Raw genomic sequence first — 20,498 nt, 5'->3', positions numbered from 1 at the left:
TGGGATTGACCGTTTGCTGACAACCTGAAAAGGGTCAGCTAGTTCATTCTCTGCCAACTCCTACAGCTTTATATGTACTGCATGAACATGTGGGGTACTAGGTGCCCTTCACTGTTGGTGGACATAGGATATTTAATTAATATGATGCCATTGCCAAATGTTCTTTGTCTAGAATAAATGAAGAAAGGTCTGCCTATTAAAGTCTCTCTTAGAACTAAAAAGTCAAAATGGTAGAAGGCAACATCAGATCAATTCTATAAATACATATTTTTTTAATCTATATTTTAAATTCTGATTCTCAGAAGACACGAGTAAAAATCTAATGGAGCATTGCATGGAGAAGCATAATGAGTAGTAAAGAAGGTGTATTATTTGAATAATGTAGAAAGTGTTTCTTTGTAGCCCTGTATATAGGGAAGGAGAGTATTTGTGATTGTTTTAACTTGTTGCTGTTGAGGAGATACTGAGAAACCGTAAATGTAATTTATTTTATTTATGTATTATGCTTACTTTTACATTTTTAAGGCTGTGAATAAGTTGGCTGAGATCATGAATCGAAAAGAACCTGTCAAACGTGGTAATGATACAGATGTGCGGAGAAAAGAGAAGGAGAATAGAAAGCTACATATGGAACTTAAATCTGAACGTGAGAAATTGACCCAGCAGATGATCAAGTATCAGAAAGAACTGAATGAAATGCAGGCTGTAAGAATACTTTTTGGGCACTATACTGAAGACTTCCTTTTGAGAAGTAGAATTATTTTCATGTCTGTATTTTACTGGTTATAGACCATATCTGTTATTTAATAATTGTTATCGAACCAAGAAGCAAAATGTTGAGTTATGTCATATCCAATTAACTTATGGTAATTAAATTTCTTACAGCAAATAGCGGAAGAGAGCCAGATTCGAATTGAACTGCAGATGACATTGGACAGTAAAGACAGTGACATTGAGCAGCTTCGGTCTCAACTCCAAGCCTTGCATATTGGTCTGGATAGTTCCAGTATAGGCAGTGGACCAGGGGATGCTGAGGCGGATGATGGGTTTCCAGGTATGGATTTGCTTTCAGCCCTACTATTTGTCTTAAATAGAAATCAGTTGATTGTTTTAAGTCTTGGGAGACTGCTCTGAAGGAAAAATGCTTATAATTTCTTTAAGGGAAAACCTATTCCTTGGAGTAAGGATTCAAGTAACATTTCAAACTTACTGTATTTATTGATTTTTTTATCAAAGTTTTTCATAAACGTACAAAAGAAAAACTCCACGTCTAGTTTTTAAATTATTATATTAGCTCTATTTTTAAGCTTTCATTTCATTTTCTCTTCTTTCTGCATTCTTACTTTTATGTTGGGTGTTCAGTTCATATCACTCAGTCACACACTATGGAATCCATGTCATTCACCTACCAACGTTCCTCTACTTCTCTCAATATTGCTACTAAGCCTTCCAGTTCTCACATGCTCCTTGACTCTGATTCTGACTCAGAAGAAGAATCTTTGCCTTACTTACCCATTTCGTCGGAACCTAATGGTAAAGGTGATATCCTGAAAATCTTTTCATCTTTGGGGTTTTCCCACTACCCTTAATTTTAGTCCTTTTGAAATTTTTTTTATGTAACATTAACTAATAGCCACTAACTCTAATATGTTGTTGTAGACTCACGCAGTTAAAAATAAACTGCTGCATGAATAAAGAATTTGCTTTTAAGGTGTTTTCTCATGGCATTGCTGCTATAATTGTTAGATGCCAACTTGCAAGAAATGGAGTAATATATTATATTGCTTAAGAGTGCATGGTTTCACTGCTTGTTTTAGCCATGTTCAACCAAGAAGAAATTCTTTCTGAAGTTTCATAACAAGAATGATGATACAGAAAAAGTAGTTGGACTGATTCAGAGGATATGCTTAGGGTTTTACTGAGTACTTACCGACATTGTCCTAGGCATACATCCTTCATAAGAAACATGAAAGAATTTGGCCTGATTGTTATCCTGAAAGAGATTATAGTTTAAATGAAGAAACCAGAGAGTTCCTTCATTCAGAGTCAAAGAGGCAGCCATGTGTGATCTTTCAAGACTGCAGTTTCCTCATCTAAATTAGGGGAATAATTCCTGTTCTGTTTGGTTTTTGTGAGGATTAAAGAAAATTTATGTAAAGCATCCAGCACAGCTGATACATAAATGTTAAATAAATGACAGGCACTTTTACTATTAGAACAGCTTCCCCAAATGCTATTTCACTTAATTATTTCATGAAAAGGCATTGGTCAGATGGCATTAAAGCAAATTCCAAGGATTCGTACACATTTCTTAGTTGAATTAGAATGCTACTGATCTCGATATTTTGGAATTTAGAATCTTTTGGTTATTTTGCTGCTTATCAACCAAATTTTATCTAAAATTTACATAATTGGCCAGGTGCAGTGGCTCACACCTGTAATCCTAGCACTTTGGGAGGCTGAGGAGGACAGATTACCTGAGATCAGGAGTTTGAGACTAACCTGGCCAACATGGTGAAACCCCATCTCTACTAGAAATACAAAAAGTAGCTGGGTGTGGTGGTGTGTGCCTGTAATCCCAGCTACCTGGGAGGCCAAGGCAGGAGAATCACTGGAACCCGGGATGCAGAGGCTGCAGTTGAGTTGAGATTATGCCACTACACCGCAGCCTGGGTGACAGAGTGAGACTCCATCTCAAAAATAATAATAATAATAATAATAAAATTTACATTATTTTATTATAGTTATTCTAAAAGCCCATTTTCTCTGAACATGTAATTATTAAAAATATTTACCCCAACCGGGCGCGGTGGCTGACGCCTGTAATCCCAGCACTTTGGGAGGCCGAGGCGGGTGGATCACCAGGTCAAGAGATCGAGACCATCCTGGTCAACATGGTGAAACCCCGTCTCTACTAAAAATACTAAAAATTAGCTGGGCATGGTGGCGGGTGCCTGTAATCCCAGCTACTCAGGAGGCTGAGGCAGGAGAATTGCCTGAACCCAGGGGGCGGAGGTTGCGGTGAGCTGAGAACGCGCCATTGCCCTCCAGCCTGGGTAACAAGAGCGAAACTCCGTCTCAAAAAAAAAAAAAAAAAAAAAAATTTACTCCTTGAAAATGTGTACTATATTGCCTTCTTCCAAAGGGAAAATAAAGGAGTCTAAAGCAAGTGTACCAGTGAGAACAGAGTTGCTGCTGCTGCCTCATTTTTTTTCTTGGCAACTTTTCTCCTGAATTTTACAAACGCATGAATTTAATTGATGGAATATTTGACTTTATAAAAGTATAGAATACCTGTTTCCAGTATGATATAACCTGGCTTTTGTTTTGTATTGCGTAACTTTTTACTACTGATCCTGTACTATTACTGTATCCTAGATAATATATAGTGATAAATTCTAAAGAATATATTTTGTTTTGTAAATTTAATATTAAATGTTAATAAGTTCCTTGTTAGCAAAAGAGAATTGTTATCTTTATCCTCATATATTGTGCTTATTTGTAGAATCAAGATTAGAAGGATGGCTTTCATTGCCTGTACGAAACAACACTAAGAAATTTGGATGGGTTAAAAAGGTAATTGATACTTTGGAATATGAGTCTTTGTTTTTGTTTTAACTCCAGTCATTTGGCTTTTGTAATTGTAGGCTATACATGACTGGTAGTTTTGGACTCCGAACTTATTTATACTTTAGGATTTGAAATGATATGATTTTATTTATCTTTGTAAAAAAAATTCTGTCCTCATATCTTGTTAATAATAAGACAGGTTTTATTGTTAGGAAATTGTAAGCCTATTGATTTTAATACTTTTGCTGTTTTGGTGGGAAAAGAACTCTGAATATGGTTTAAGAAAAAAAAGACCTATTTATTTCTTTTCCTCTCTTACTATGATTATTGATGTTATTATGTTTATTTTTGATAAGGTAACTAATGATATTGGATCCCAGAGCTAAGTCCAAAAAATACTTGATTTTACTTCTCCCCACAATTTGCTTATTTAAAATATCTGGTAATATAAACAAAATTTATAGTTACTTTAAGGAAGGCTTTCCTAAAAATATATTAAGTACTTTTTAGTTACTTAGTATTTTATGATTTTTATTGGTAATACAGAATTTATTTTCAAAGAAAATCAATAAATAAGGTATGTAAAAACTTGAATTATTGATTTCTTTTCTCCCTGTTTTAACAGTATGTGATTGTAAGCAGTAAGAAGATTCTTTTCTATGACAGTGAACAAGATAAAGAACAGTCTAATCCTTACATGGTTTTAGATATAGAGTAAGTGTTTTTATTAGAATATTTAGAAACCATATCTTATCTTTTAAAGTATGATAAAAGTAACAATTAATGCAATCTATTAGTCATAGTATAGCTTATAGTATAGCTCCTATTGTACTATTGTTCCATTTTCCTGTGATTGCTTCATACAGATGAAAGTCTGGGATACAGGATTAGCTAAAACATCTTTATTTTGTGGGTCTTTGTTATTTTTTTAAACTAGTTAGAAAATTTCTGACATAGCGGTTTCTAAAAATCTTAAATAATTATAGAATTAATAGAACAAAATATTCTATGAGTTCCTAACATGAGTCAAAGCAGTCAGTGTTTAACTTCTAACATAAGTATAGAATAATTAATATATCATTTGATCCTTGGGTGATATGTTATTCCTTTATTCAAAATTTTTTATAGCAAGTTATTTCATGTCCGACCAGTTACACAGACAGATGTATATAGAGCAGATGCTAAAGAAATTCCAAGGATATTCCAGGTAAACATAGTTTTGTTTATATTTGATTAGTTGGCATTGTTTTGTTTTTTTCACATTTAGAAATTCTCATATGATGTGACATATTAGATCTCTTCATTCTTTGACCCTCTTCAGGTTACCTTTCTGTTTCAGCCCCATTTAAAGATGGTTTGTCCCTTTGTGACTTTTGTGCTTAATTCTGTTTGGGAACGTCTTCATTCCTGTCTCCATTTTACTTGTTAAAGCTTGTAGTGTTGTTTGTATCAAGTATAGGTCTTTGCTATACTTTTTTTGTTTAAGGCTGGTTATGACTTTTATTAAGCATGAACTTTTTCCCTTCTGTTTTTGTTTTATCCTCAGCTCTCTAGAAATTATGAAGGTAAATTTTGTACCTCATAGCCCTTTTACCTCCAATTTAAAGTGAGGCCACATTCTTTACTACTTCATTTTAAAATTAGTCAGACCAACAATGAGTTATTGAGTATCTTCTGTGTAAGAGCCATTGTGCTTGGTGTACTGTGTCAAAGATGGCCCTTTGTTTATCATGTTTATTTGGGGTATAATACACATCCTTTCCTCTTTGTTTTCTCACTCAACTCTCCAAATACAGAACTTTTAAAATGAAGCTGTACTTTTAGCTGTTACCCAGTTTTCTGTTAAGCATTAAAAAACACCAGTTAATATAATTGCTACATGTCTTCAAGTGATTGTTTTGAACAGTCCCTCCCAGAAAAACTTTTTAACACCTATGAAGTGCCCATTTACCTTTTGCTGACCTATTCTGACAGTGCTGCTAAAGCATGGGTGTTATAAAGAAAATAAGGAGGCAGCATTTGAACAGGAGCAGTTCTTTTGAAATGCGAACCAGTGATGGTCTGATGGCTTTTCCTACATAAGCTCTTGATTAAGCAGAATATGCTTAAGTTTGAACTTCAAGTACATTTTCTTCTCTTTGAATAATTTAGGCTAATTTTATTTTACTTACACTATCAGAATTGTTAGTGCGTAAAAAATAACATGTTTGGAAATCATTTATTGTTCTTTTGGCATTCATAGATTCTGTATGCCAATGAAGGAGAAAGTAAGAAGGAACAAGAATTTCCAGTGGAGCCAGTTGGAGAAAAATCGAATTATATTTGCCACAAGGGACATGAGTTTATTCCTACTCTTTATCATTTCCCAACCAACTGTGAGGCTTGTATGAAGCCCCTGTGGCACATGTTTAAGCCTCCTCCTGCTTTGGAGTGCCGCCGTTGCCATATTAAGTGTCATAAAGATCACATGGACAGAAAGGAGGAGATTATAGCACCTTGCAAAGGTAAATGGTAAATTACTTGCTTCATCAATACTGGTTATGTTCAGATCATTTTAAGCACCTTAATTTTCTTTTCAAATTTTTCTTTATAGTGTATTATGATATTTCAACGGCAAAGAATCTGTTATTACTAGCAAATTCTACAGAAGAGCAGCAGAAGTGGGTTAGTCGGTTGGTGAAAAAGATACCTAAAAAGCCCCCAGCTCCAGACCCTTTTGCGCGATCATCTCCTAGAACTTCAATGAAGATACAGCAAAACCAGTCTATTAGACGTCCAAGTCGACAGCTTGCCCCAAACAAACCTAGGTAATAAACTAAAATGTGGTAAAAAATGGAAAGTACTAAAATATTTTATTTATATTCAAACTGGAAATTTTCCTAATTAGTTTTCCTTTACTTGGTATTTTAGTGAACCATGGAATACCAAATGTTTGGAACTGTTTTAATATGCATGTCATATTTATCAATTCAGATGAAAGTAATATAAATTTATTTACTAAATCACACACAGTAAATAAACCAAAAATCTTTAAAGATTTTTGTTGTGTTTATTTGTACAATAAATCCTCACTTAACATTGTCCATAGGTTCTTAGAATCTGCAACTTTAAGCAAAACAGTGTACAGCAGGTCCTGGAATTAAGTTGTTTCCTTCAAAGTTGTTTTGTTAAAAACCTTGATGAGAAAAAAAATGGTTTTGTTACGCTTTATTTAGCTTAAAGCTGCACTTTTCAAGAACCTGTTGATGATGTCAAGTGAGGACTTACTGTATAATGATACTATTTTCAGCTTTTATAAGCACTAATTTAATGACTTAAAAGATAGAATTAACATTGTACACAAACCTCACATTGTGAAGTGCACACACTGTTTCATATTACAAGCTTTTATTATGTTAGGTGACTTGGGAGGCAGGTCTAAAATCAGCTTAAGGTTTAAATCAAATTTGAAGTTTTAAACAGTAACTTGAGTGTGTTTTTAACAGCAACATAGACTAGCTTTAAAAATGCAAATATTCACTAATGGGTAAAGTGGCCATTCCTTGGAACTGAGGTAGAGTTAGGAAAATGGAGTAAAGTCAGGGATGATCATTATGCACAAAAGCATTTTGATGGAGCCATTTTCAGATAGCTTCGTCCTTTAGTTAAATATCTTGATTCACAATAGCCATTTCTTGGCTTACTAACAACTTAAGCATTTATAAACATTGCTAGCTATCTATTGAACATGAAATGAACACAAGAATTTGGTTAACTAAAGGAAAGAGCATATACTTTGATCAGTTATCTGATTTCAGATGTCCTTTTTGTTACCTAACACGGGACCTTCAGTATATGAATATTGAGGTACATTGGCTGTATGGTCAGAAATCTCATTCTAACCACAAACATCTTATATGAAACTTTCTTGAAACTAATCTCTCAAGGAAATAATTTAGAATAACAGAGGTATAATTGGTGTTTCAGCAGTGAAAATGTTGAATATTTTGTTTGAGGTATGATAAAACTAAACAAAATTAGTAATTATTGATAGAAATTAAGCTAAAGAAACTCAGAACTCAGAGACACTGAAGGCCATTTCATGTTTCTTTCGTAAAACATCTGAAAATTAAATTTCTATTATTAATATTATAGAACTATTAATACTTAAATAGTATTTTAATGCCTTAATAGTATATAGTGATTTCAGTTTCCAAAATACTTCTCTATGTATTCTTTTCTCTCATGTAACTTCTTATATATTATCTCATTTGCTCTTTAAAATGGTCCTGTGGAATAGAATAGGTACTGTTATCTTTGTTTTTGATTAAGATTCCAGAAGGGGTTTCTTTAGATCTAGAACTATAACAACTCCAAATATCCTTTTGATTTTTTTTTCTTTTGTGCTATTTGACACATTAATGATTTCGCTATATATAGTAACATATATGGAATTAGTTTATGAAGGATGCTCCCAATTATGTAACAGGACTTAAAAATACCTTCCTTTTCCAGTCTAAATCAGCATTGTGGTCTATCGGAAAGTACATTTACTTTACTTTTGATTTTTGTTACTTCTTTTTTTTTAATTTAACTTCTGGCCTTGCCCTTTGGATCATTCTTCATTGATTTTTATTTTTTTAATACATTTTGTGGGGTTTTCTTTGTTTTTTGTTTTTTGTTTTTTGTTTTTGAAATGGAGTCTCAGTCTGTCAGCCTGGCTGGAGTGTAGTGGCACAATCTCGGTTCACTGCAGCCTCCGCCTCCCAGGTTCAAGCGATTCTCCTGCCTCAGCCTCTCGAGTAACTGGGATTACAGGCACATGCCACCATGCCCAGCTAATTTTTTTGTAAAAAATACATTTTGTCAGCCGGGCGCAGTGGCTCAAGCCTGTAATCCCAGCACTTTGGGAGGCCGAGGCGGGTGGATCACCAGGTCAAGAGATCGAGACCATCCTGGTCAACATGGTGAAACCCCGTCTCTACTAAAAATACTAAAAATTAGCTGGGCATGGTGGCGGGTGCCTGTAATCCCAGCTACTCAGGAGGCTGAGGCAGGAGAATTGCCTGAACCCAGGAGGCGGAGGTTGCGGTGAGCCGAGATCGCGCCATTGCACTCCAGCCTGGGCAACAAGAGCGAAACTCCGTCTCAAAAAAAAAAAAAAAAAAAAAAAAAAATACATTTTGTCATAGCAACGGTAAGTAGTAGGGATTTCTTTGTCACATCAGCATGTAAATAAAACTGACTGTAAAATGTATAGTGTATATTTTGTGAAAAAAATTTATTCAACAGATTCTTTGAAATTCTAAAGATAATAATGGTCACATTTATAATATAATTTGGATTTTGTTGTGCCTCTGCAACATTATTTCCATTGTTTTTGGCATTTGAGTCTCCCTTGCTTCATGTACTCATAGCATTATATCTTTATTTCTTGTATGAATCAATCAACCTGCATTATTATTATTATTATTATTATTTTGAGGTCGGGTCTTACTCTGTTGCCTAGGCTGGAGTGCAGTGGAGGGATCACAGCTCACTGCAGCCTTGACCTCCTGGGCCCAAGTGATTATTCTCCCACCTCAGCCTCCCAAAGTAGCTGGGACCACATACATACACCATGACACCTGGCTAATTTTTGTTGGTTTGGTTTGTTTTGTAGAGATTGGGGTCTCCCTCTGTTGCTCAAACTTCTGGCCTTAAGCAATCCCTCCACCTTGGCCTCCCAAAGTGCTGGGATTACAAGCATGAGCCGCCACGCTTGACTGGCATTCCATTTTGAATGTCACGTTTTAAGAGTTACGTATACAAATGGAAGGGTATATAGATGAGAATAACAGAGGTTGCAGTATGTCATTTGAAAATATTATACATATGTAGCAAGTGAAGGAACTGAGGATATTTTGTTTTCTAAAGAAATTATTTGAAAGTATGGGAGATCATAAATAGCACTGAAGAGTTAAAGACCTTTTCCTTGGAAGATGTATTAGAAGAAGAACCAGTCAGAGAGGCAAATTGTAAATCTCATTGAGTAGCATGGTTCTAGGGAGGAAGCAAGACTCAGGCTGGATGGCTTTTAACATTCTACTGGACTTAAAGCACATTCACAAATGGGTGGAACTAGTAAAGGATCATCCAAGAAAACAGAGGCCCAGAATTGCTGGTATATCTCAGCAGTGATCTAATATCTAGCTCATTTGAGTTTGTTTAATCTTAGTCTTAGCATTAGTCAGTCTAGCTTTAGTTGAAGTAATTTGACATGTTATCCTTCGTAAAACAAATTCTGGCTTTGTTAGATACATCAAATATATATTTGAGTGTATGTTTGCTAGATACATCAAATATATAGTGAACCACATAAATGTTCACTTAACCATTTTCTTGGTAGCTTTTCCTCAGTGTCTTTTTTTTATGGTCACCTACACCATTACATCTTTTCTTTTTGTTGTTGTTTGTTTGTGGAATGGAGTCTTGCTCTGTCACCCAGCTGGAGTGCAGTGGCATGATCTTGGTTCACCGCAACCTCCACCTCCTGGGTTCAAGCAATTCTCCTGTCTCAGCCTTCCGAGTAGCTGGGATTACAGGTACGTACCACCACACCCAGCTAATTTTTGCATTTTTAGTAGAGACAGGGTTTCACCATGCTGGCCAGGCTGGTCTCGAACTCCGGACCGCAGGTGATCTCCCTGCCTTGCTTTCCCAAAGTGCTGGGATTACAGATGTGAGCCACTGTGCCTGGCCTCATTACATCTTTTCTTTAGCTTGACAGTCCTGATTCTGATTCTCCTCTTAACTGTTTTCAGCACTTCCTTTTTTCTATAGTGGTGAAGTTTATTAAAGTGATAGATAAGTGTTAGCTATTATTATACTAATTTATCCTCAGAAACACCCTGTGAGGTAGCTATTAATATATCTCCATTTAACAGATGAAGAAACTAAGGCACAGAAAGATTCTGTCCCCAGGGTCACACAGCTAATAAGTGGCAGAGCCATGACTTCAGATCCAGATATTACTTGGAACTGAAGTAGTAACTGCCTCATGGTGATAAGAGTAGAACTTAATTAATTGACAGTTTATAAAAATAATGTGTAGAAGTGCTATTCTACAGGAATGTTTTCTTGGTACTTTCAAATGAAAATTAAAATGCCATGCTGGAAAAGTAGGAAATTTGTGAATGAAATGCTAATTTTTGATGAAGACAATTTGGGGATTGTTTCAATGCAAGACAAAAATACATCAGTCTGGCTAGAGGGCATTTCTCTTTAATTTTCTTTTCAAGATTTTTTTTTTTTAAAGGAGTATTTAACGCATGCAGAAAAGTATAAAGCAAAAATGCAACAAATGCTCACTTATCAAGTTTTAAGAAGTAAAACATGGCAACACAGTGAAAACTTCAGGGAGGAGGTAGCTATTGTGCCATTATTATCTTATCTTTGTTCTTATCATTTCTAAATGGTAGAAAGTTAACACACTACTTGGGAAAATAATGAAGTTATAAACAATTTGAAGTGTCAAAAATAAATCCATAGATGAAGTAGTAAAAATAGATGAATATATACTTGATCTTGAATTGGAGAAGAACTTCCAAGGAATAAAGAAAAGAAAACAAAGAAGATCAACTATCCCAAAATTGAGGCCTTGTAAATTTAAAAACACCATGTATTTACAGAATATATAAGAAAGATGAGTTGGTATCTTCACATATGAAAAGGTCTTATAAATCATTGAGAAAAAAGATTGCCTTATCCCCATACAAAATTAGGAGGGGCATGCAGGCGTTATTATGGAAATAGCTGTTAAATGTAAAAAAGTGATCAGCCTGATTACAGTAGTTCCCGTTTATCTCAAAGGAGATATATTCCAAGACCCCCAGTGGATGCCTGAAACCACAAATAGTACTGGACCTACACATGCGATTTTTAAAAAATCTGATAGTGACTAACAGGCGTGGATATGTATGCTGGACAAAGGGATGACTCACATCCCAGGCAGGACAGAGTGGGATGGCATAAAATTTCATCACACGCTTCAGAATTTTGTGCAGTTTAAAACTTCTAAATGGTTTTGAAGTTTTCCATTCAATATTTTAAGACTGTGGTTCACCACTGGTAACTGAAAACCATGGAAAGTGAAAACAAGGATATGGAGGAACTACTGTATTAAACAAAAAAATTAACATTAAATTAAAACTATAACATAAAAGCTTTTTTCACCTGCCAGACTGGCAAGGGTTAAGAAACTTAGCAAGATGAAGAAATGGGCACTCTTGTGGACTGCTGGTAGAACTCCAGATTAAATGTACCCTTTCTGAAGCATCTTTGACAATAAGTTTCACAGGCCTGAACTATATCCCTGTCGATCAGTTAATGGTGGAGACAGTCAAGCAAACAGGCAATTACAGTACTGTGTAAAATGCTGTTTATAATAGAGGCATGAACAGAGCGCTGGGGGAGACAGAGGGAAGCATGGAGAATTCTGCTTGAGGACATTACGAAAGATCTCAAACTGGATAATTTTACAGGCGAGCAAATAAGGGAAAGTCAGTTCCAGGCAAAATGTCATGTGCAGAGGTATGAAGTCATCAGAATTACTTGTGTATTTGTAATGTTGTGTTGGACTGGGGTTGGGAGAAGGCAAGGGCAGGAAGTGGTAAAAGATAATGTGACCCTGGAGAGAAAGTCTGAACCCAACTGAAAAGCTCCATGTACCCTGTGCTCAGGAGTTTTGATTTTTTCCTATAAGTAGAAGTCTTTGAATAAGGGATCGGTATGTTCAGGCTTAGTAAGACCCTGAACTGAGTACTTGACAGTGAAAATGAAGAAAATAAACCTGGATTCAGAAAGATTTCTTCCGCTGAAATAACCAGAATTAGATGACTTATTTGAAGGGGATGCGGGAGACGGTGTAAAGGGAAGTCTTGTCATGCACTGCACTCGTATCTAGCGACTGGACTTTTAAATTTGAGATTGTGACCTTGGAACACACTTCAAAGGTTTTGAAGGATATACAGTGCAGCTTTCTCCTAACGTATGCTAAGCCTGAGGCTTGGATACCCTGGAAGGTCTGCTGATCTCAGTCTCCCAAGCAACAGAGCTAAAAACATAGCTAGAAATTACATTATATGTAAGTCTAGAAAAATGAGTGTATGTCAGACTGTGATATGTGTTGAGTAAGTAATTACATATGTTCGTGTGTTTTCTCAAATATTGTATGTTCAGCACATTTTAAAAGAGTAATTTGAGTCACTGTGTTTACTTTTTAGAGCAGGTGTCCCCAAACTACGGCCCACAGGCCGCATGCGGCCCCCTGAGGCCATTTATCTGGCCCCCTGCCGCACTTCAGGAAGGGGCACCTCTTTCATTGGTGGTCAGTGAGAGGAGCACAGTATGTGGCGGCCCTCCAACGGTCTGAGGGACAGTGAACTGGCCCCCTGTGTAAAATGTTTGGGGACGTCTGTTTTAGAGGAATCATCCATTAGCCTATTCTGTCAGTGTTTCTCAAAGTTAACCAACTGTTATCAGAAATCACCTCAGGTTTTTTAGTTGAAAATGCATATATTTGGGCCCCTCTTCATTCATATACAAATCTCTTGGAATGAGACCTGGGAATATGCCTTATAAATAGCAGTAGGTAGATCATATAAAGTTTAAGAACCACTGACATAGTGATAAGTGAGACTTTGGGGACCAAACGAGTTCCTTGGCACAAATTGATTCATGAACACCACAGTTATAAAAATGAAAAGTTACTCCTATCTTTAAAAACAAAGATGATAGCAATATTAGTTTAGCTTACTGGTTTAGAAGGAAAAGACCACATATATCCCAACTCGATAAGTCCAATTTAGCCAGGATGAGTTGCTAATACTACTTGTATACCTGTAGCTTTTCCCTTGTCCCTAGTTTTTCATATGCAGGACAAAGCTCTTGATGACACATTGAGCAGACAGGGTCCTGCTGGAATTCAGAAAGCTGCTTTCTTATTATATTACTCCCCTTTTACCCCACAGTTTTTGGTGCTATGATGAAAAAAATGTGAGCTGACATTCCCTTCACTTTGGTGAAGGGACATTGACAGTGTTGCTTTCATAATTCTCAAACTGGGCATCAGGGTGGTTACATGTTTATCTGGGGTATGGGAGTGAGGAGGGAGAAGCAGATTGCTTCTTCTTATCCCAGATATGATCTCTGTCTTCCAATCTCTGGAAAGTGTACTTGGCCAGTGTGATTATGTGCATTTACTTATTAAAGGCAGAGTTTTGCTATGTGCATCCATCTTATTTTAATCATGTTATCAAGGAAGGGAAGGTTAAAATGCTTACAGCACAAAGTATGATTTCTAAGTCGTAACATTAAGTTACAGTTCCTAAAAAGTGTTAGAGTATAAATTTATAAACCTCCTATTGCAGATTGCTTGATTTGGCATTTAAAGACTGGGATTGGTCATTTGATGATGTTGATGGTGGTGGTGATGATGATGATGACGATGTTTTTGATTTCTGAAGAAATAAATGGGGTAAATCAAAAAATGGAAAATCAGTTATTTTAGTACTTCAACATAGCGCATGTGGCTTGCACTTGGGCTTTATTTTTTATTTTTGAAACTTTATTAAGTTGCTTTTAATAGTATATAGTTAAAAAGTAGTCTTCAAATAGTTGCTAACTGAAATCTACATGTTAAGTATAAAAGTGAAATGCTATGTTCAGATTCTTTATTGGCTATACATTTTTAATACAGTTGGAATTATAATTTATCTTAGGAATGAAACATAGAAATCACAAAAGGAGTTAATTCTCATATGTTCTGTTCGTTCCGAAGAAGCCATATTCAGAAGAGAAATAAAATGTACAATGTTTTCAGGTTCCTACAACTACATTAGTTTGTGAACATAGCATGGGACTCCTTTCTCCCACCATCTCTCTCCTCTTATTTCCAACTTGCAAGAATTGAAAGCATAAAAACTTTATAAGTCTAATAAGTGCTATGAAATAGCTATTTCTGATTTGGCTTTTTTGTGTGTGGTGCTGTGAAATGTTTGCTTTATGAGAATTTAATGTTATCCATGCTGAAGAATATCAGTGATATGCTGTGAGAATTGTGCTTTTAGAAAATGTAAAATAGTTTGGTTAATAGTAGCTAAAGGAGATTTGAATGAAAGTTGAGCCTCAACTTAAACCTTTTTCATAGAATGGATTTAAAAGAAATAATGTCTGTTTTAATCTAAGCATGTTGCAGAACATCAGTCAGGTACTATTGGTATCTTATGTTTAATCAAGTTTCATAGAGTAGTTTGTATATATTTACTACAACAATGTATTTGGTCCTGTCCTATAGATAAGAAAAATGTGTTTAGGGGCAAACAGCCAAGTAGAACCTGAGCAGTAGGCCCATTTCCCTTTCAGCTACATGAGGCAGCCAGTAGTTAAACCCCAAATCAAACTTCATCTAAGCTTTTCTGTGGCATATTATCTAACCCTAATAGCTTGTTAACCATATTAAAACTTGTGTGTAATGTGTGTAACCAATATTCCAAAATCAAGTTGCATTGGGAAAGAATATAATTGCATGTACCTAAAAATAGCAAAAGTAACACAGTCAGTATGTTTATGCATGATTTAGGTGTTAAAAAATATAGTAGTTGGAAGACAGTATAGTTTAATAATGTGAATGGAATGCTTTTTCTAGGAATTTAACAATCTCTCAAATTATTTCACTGTATCGGCTAACTTTATTTTTCCTTTCATTCCAGCTAACTGCCTTCTGTGAAAGCAGTCATTATTCACGGTGATCATATTCTTCCAGTGAAAAAAAGACTGAAATATGATGACTCAAAATTTATTAAAAAGCTATATTTTCCTGGAGACTGATACATACACTCATACATATATGTGTTCCCCCTTTCCCTGTAATATAAATTACAAATCTTGGAGAGATTTTCTGGGCTCCTTTGAAGCAACAAGTTGAACCAACAGTGATTGGTTAATAGACTGAGGATATATGCAGCTCTTCCAGACTTGTTCCATAAAGCTCTCTTGGCAGTCACTCACACTACAATGCACACAACGATTGAGAAGAGTTAAAGTCTAAAGAAAACAGCTTTTCTAGCTTCAACAGAGAGATTTCACCAGCACATCTACCAGAAGAATCTGGGAATGGATTCCACTACAGTGATACTGACTGCATCTTTAAGAAGTGACCATTATACTGTTATACTGTGTATATACATATATATATATATATATATATATATATATATATGTAGTACTCTAATACTGCAAGAAGGTTTTTTAAACTTCCCACTTTATTTTTTTATACACAATCAGATGTCATTACTTACTGGAGTTGCAACTATGCACTTGTAGAAAGCCATAACGTTGGAGTTTCTGTCGCTCATTCCTGTGTACCTGATGGAAGTTGCATGTTCATGTTTAAGCAGTTACTGTAACAAGAAATTTAAAAGTTAATTATACCAGTTCCCTAATGCTTCATGATAGACAACTTTACCCATTTTGAATGCCTTAATTTAATTGTTTTCAAAGTCTGGGCCCTTTCTGTATTTAAAAAAAAAAAAAGTGTTTACCAGCTTTTAGGATGCAAACTAGCTTTGTGGAAGAGAAATCATGCACTATTTTTACACATAGTTATATCAATGTCAGCCTATTTTGATTAACAAATTTTTTAAAGTATTATTGGTTATAGAAACTAATGGATGGTGTTGAAACTAATATATCCTTGACGTCTATTATTCATTCAACCGTTTTTACAGACTTCAGTATTAGTCTGTGACTACAAAATATTTTCTTTGCTTTAAATTTGCTGGCTACCCTAGATGTGTTTTTATTCCTAGTAAAGACATTTGTGATTACATTTTCACACTTAAGATTCAAACATTTTTCCAAATATAAAGAAAACTAAGACATATTATAGATACATTTTAAATATGATGATATGATCCTCAGACATACAACTGTGTATGGCAGTATTTTAGCACTGGGTTAAGAAAACTGGTAACTGGGAAGAAGTGGCCTCAAAGGCCCTTGATTTGATTTTTATTTTTAAAATGCTGTCACAGTTCGTTTATGCAGGACCATTCTTGCTATATTCTCGTGATCCCAGATAAGTGTGTGTTTTATAATGCAACACAGTATGCAGCAATGGTGAGCATCAAGGTTTTGTTGTTTTTTTTTAAAATTATGAAGTCTTTTATCAGTCTTTCTTTATATAAATACACACAGAGTTTGGTATGATATTGAAATACATTGTCTGTCCAGGTGCGGTGGCTCACACCTATAATCCCAGCACTTTGGGAGGCTGAGGCGGGCAGATCACCTGAGGTCAGGAGTTCAAGACCAGCCTGGCCAACAGGGTGAAACCCTGTCTCTGCTAAAATGCAAAAATCAGCTGGGCATGATGGCTGGTGCCTGTAATCCCAGCTATTTGGGAGGCTGAGACAAGAGAATCACTTGAACCTGGGAGATGGTAGTTGGAATGAGCCAAGATCACACCACTGCACTCCAGCCTGAGTGAGCCTCTGTCTCAGAAAATAATAATAATCTAATATTTCAATGAAGGAAGTAGACATTTTTCATTGATTCTCTCTGAGGTCAGTTAGAGATGTTTGAAGAGTTAGATCCCCATGATCGATGCTGTTGTGGAAACTGAAGAGCAGCCGCTGGCCTACTGATACCCTGAAACTGCTTCTGTTCTTGAGTTCTCCAGTCTGCGCTCTGATGCTGTCTGTGCTCAGACTGGATGCGCATGCCGCCTCCCTTGCAGCTGTATTCTGCAGCTCTGGCTTTGGGGGACAGCTTTTTTTTTTTTTAAGTAAGATTAAAAAATGAAAAATATATAAAATTTATATAGAATAAATATTTGCATTCATTAGAGTTGTTAAAAGGAGACTGAATTAATATTTTATATAAAGATTTTGTTACATTATGGAAGGCTCTACTATTCTGAATTGGAGAGTATATATATATATATATTTTTAATAAACTTTATTAAGGTGAAATTTCAAGTTTACATGAGTAACTGAAATATTTGAATAAAAAAGGCAAAAGTTAAATTTGGGATGCTGTATATATTAGAGAATATGGGGAATCATGGTGTGACCAACTGTACAAGGAAGATTCATGTGAAGGTCTTGGTGAAAAAGATAATTCCAAAGGGTGAAAAAAAAATCTCTCCCATGGAGATTCTTCACATTATATGGTTCAACATAAGGGTTTATAAGGTTGTTTGTCCAACTAATGGAAATGCGCTTAATAAAACATTCTGACCTTGGGTAAGAATTCGCTTTTTACCGCATTACCGCTTTCATGTACATACATGAATGCATGCACCTATCAACGTGTCTTCTTTCCAACACTCATTAAATACGAAACAACCTGATTTTGTGTTCGTTTCTCTTTTTTCTTGAGGCCCTAAAGCTTCCAAGATTTGTAAGACCAAAATTTGCTTGTTTCTTCATACCTGACTTCTCCTAGAGCCATAAATACTTCCTATGAGGAACTAAGAAATCATGAATACTGGGATTTTCTTAGTTGTATTTTGTGCTTTTGTCTCGTGGGGATAACGAGACAGAAGTGAAAGGGAAACTGGTGCCGGTATTACTATTGAAATTAATGTATAATGTTTTTAAAGTATTAATTTAAATAAACCATGTTCTCTAGAAACAAGTTTTTAAAATCTATATGAAAGTTTTAAAATGTTCTAGCTAACTAATGAATAAGCACACCAGTAAAGCCAAAATAAAGGTAAGTGCTTTTAAAACTAACCCGTGTTAGAGTTAACATGAATCTGGCTCTCTCAAGTATCCGTTTTGCATCCATTTATCTATAGATCTTAGAAATACTCTAGGTGGCCACACCACAGTTTAAGAAGTTACGTTGCTGCTGTTCTTCTCTTCCGGGATTCTGGTGATAAAGTAGAGAAACTCAGACACTGTATTAACCTTACTGAAACATGCTCTAAATCGTGTCTAAAGTCTGATTTGAGCAAGTCAGTATCGAGTTTCTCAGTCTGCATTGGCACTGCTGCTGACTCACCTCTCCTTCCCTGGAATAAGGCTTCAGCTTCCCTATGTTGTGAAGACACCATTTGTAAGCACTTTGAATATAAGCACTATGTGACAGTGCTGGGTGTTATGCTTGGGGGGGCCTCTCCCTGATTCCCATCCCCGTAATAATGAATTTTGTTTGGAATTGTAATAAGTCATGAACTGCATGGTTTAGGAAGTCATAACCATTTGATCAGCTATCCCCTTTGAACAAAAATTGCACCCCTTTTTAAAAAATTTTATTGCATCTTTGTAATGTGATTGTATTTTATGCTTGCTTTTTATAAAATAAAAGAAATGGAGACGTAAGCATTTTCATACTTTTCCTATGAAATGCAGTCCTGGAATAACAGCAACCTTATAAAGTTTACCTAAAACATTTGCTTTCCCTATAAGATGGGTATAAACGATGGGATGAGGATAGTAAATAAGTCTTACAACTAAGGCTGTAGACTTGTGGTTCTTCTACCCAATCGTTTAATTCATGGAGAAAGGCCAAACTGCCAGGAGCCTGTCTCTGATTTGATTTGGGTGTTTTAAGAGGCACACAGACATAACAAGCTCATCTGAATTGGTGAGGACGGGGAAATGAGGAAGGCTATCTGTTTTGTCAGGAAATAGTGTGCTGATAGGTGGTTTTCTAGAAAGCGTTTGGCAATCAGTGGAACCTTTTCTAGAGCACTTTTTTTTTTGCTACGTGATCTTAGGCAGGTTATTCATTCCAAGCCTCAGTGTTTTTATCTGTAAAATGGAGATTGTGTCTTTCTTACAGGATCACCACCAGATTAAGAATGATAATGTGTGTAAAATGTCTGAAGTGACTCGAGTGTTTGTTACCTTACAAAGGGAGAAAAACAGACCCCGTCACCTAAGTCTGCTTTTAGTTTTTTTAAGCAATGACGAAGTACTAATGTTAGCTAAATAAAACGTGTTGGAATTAAAAAATCATAATTTGTATTGATGCTAACGGTCAGATGATAACTGCAAATAAAAAAAGATTAACTTGGATGTTTAAAAATAAGACATCTGTAATTTTAACTATAGAATGAATAATTTTGTTTTCAGATACCATGTTTCTCTTCCTGTTGGTCCCAAGCAGTAGTTCTAAAAGGATTAACCAGTTCATTTTAAAACTACAGCTTAGATAAAATAGTCATGTTGAAGATTGACAGTTTTAAGACTCAGCAGAATTCAAAATACGAAAATTTATTTTGCATAGGAAACAGTTTCTGGTAAACATCATTACTGCATATGACAAAACAATGTCTTCAATTAAAGGGGGAAAGTGAGTTTTTAAACATTAGAGAATTTAGAAGAAAATACAGTATATAATAATCTTATGTTTAGAGTAAAAAAATACCATAATGTTAGTAAAATCCATAAGAATTGGGCAGAACCTACCTAACAACACCCTTTACTGTATATGTTTTCAATAGACAAAACTTATTTTTACCAAATTCCAACAGTGGTAATTATATAGTTGTGGCCCTTTAAAAAATGGCAGCATTAGGCTGAGAACAGTGGCTCACGCCTGTAATCCCAGCACTTTGGGAGGTCAAGGCAGGCAGATCACGAGGTCAGGAGTTCAAGACCAGTCTAACCAACATGTTGAAACCTCATCTCTACTAAAAATACAAAAATTAGCTGGGCGTGGTGACAGGTACCTGTAATCCCAGCTACTCAGGAGGCTGAGGCAGGAGAATCGCTTGAACCCAGGAGGCGCGGGCTGTAGTGAGCCGAGATCACACCACTGCATTCCAACCTGGACGACAAAAACAAGACCCTATCTCAAAAAAAAAAAAAAAAAAAAAAAGGCAGCATTGTACTTGAATCAGAAAGCTTATTGGGATTTCCTCAGTAGAGATTACAGCGAATCCTTTTGTTAGGAAT

General features: G+C 35.6%; 1 protein-coding gene across 3 annotated transcripts in view; it reads left to right on the top strand.

The window, feature by feature from the left end:
* ROCK2 (Rho associated coiled-coil containing protein kinase 2) overlaps positions 1 to 18,228 on the top strand; it is a 151,789-nt gene extending 133,561 nt beyond the window's left edge. For 2 of the 3 annotated variants that reach the window (XM_074394045.1, XM_010337938.3), the window contains exons 26-33: positions 526 to 705; positions 886 to 1,054; positions 3,506 to 3,576; positions 4,196 to 4,284; positions 4,699 to 4,777; positions 5,813 to 6,074; positions 6,164 to 6,377; positions 15,300 to 18,228. In XM_074394045.1, coding sequence (XP_074250146.1) covers positions 526 to 705; positions 886 to 1,054; positions 3,506 to 3,576; positions 4,196 to 4,284; positions 4,699 to 4,777; positions 5,813 to 6,074; positions 6,164 to 6,377; positions 15,300 to 15,303 — 1,068 coding nt within the window. In that variant the 3' untranslated portion in view covers positions 15,304 to 18,228. Of the gene's footprint in view, positions 1 to 525; positions 706 to 885; positions 1,055 to 1,362; positions 1,540 to 3,505; positions 3,577 to 4,195; positions 4,285 to 4,698; positions 4,778 to 5,812; positions 6,075 to 6,163; positions 6,378 to 13,958; positions 14,066 to 15,299 lie in introns of all 3 variants that reach the window. The other variant, XM_074394035.1, reaches the window with a different exon arrangement.
* Positions 18,229 to 20,498: the final 2,270 nt, after the last annotated feature.

This window comes from Saimiri boliviensis, chromosome 1 (genome assembly GCF_048565385.1).
Source record: "Saimiri boliviensis isolate mSaiBol1 chromosome 1, mSaiBol1.pri, whole genome shotgun sequence".
Classification (NCBI taxonomy): domain Eukaryota; kingdom Metazoa; phylum Chordata; class Mammalia; order Primates; family Cebidae; genus Saimiri; species Saimiri boliviensis.
Note: the sequence above shows the minus strand (reverse complement) of the source record. Positions and strands in the feature narration are given on the sequence as shown.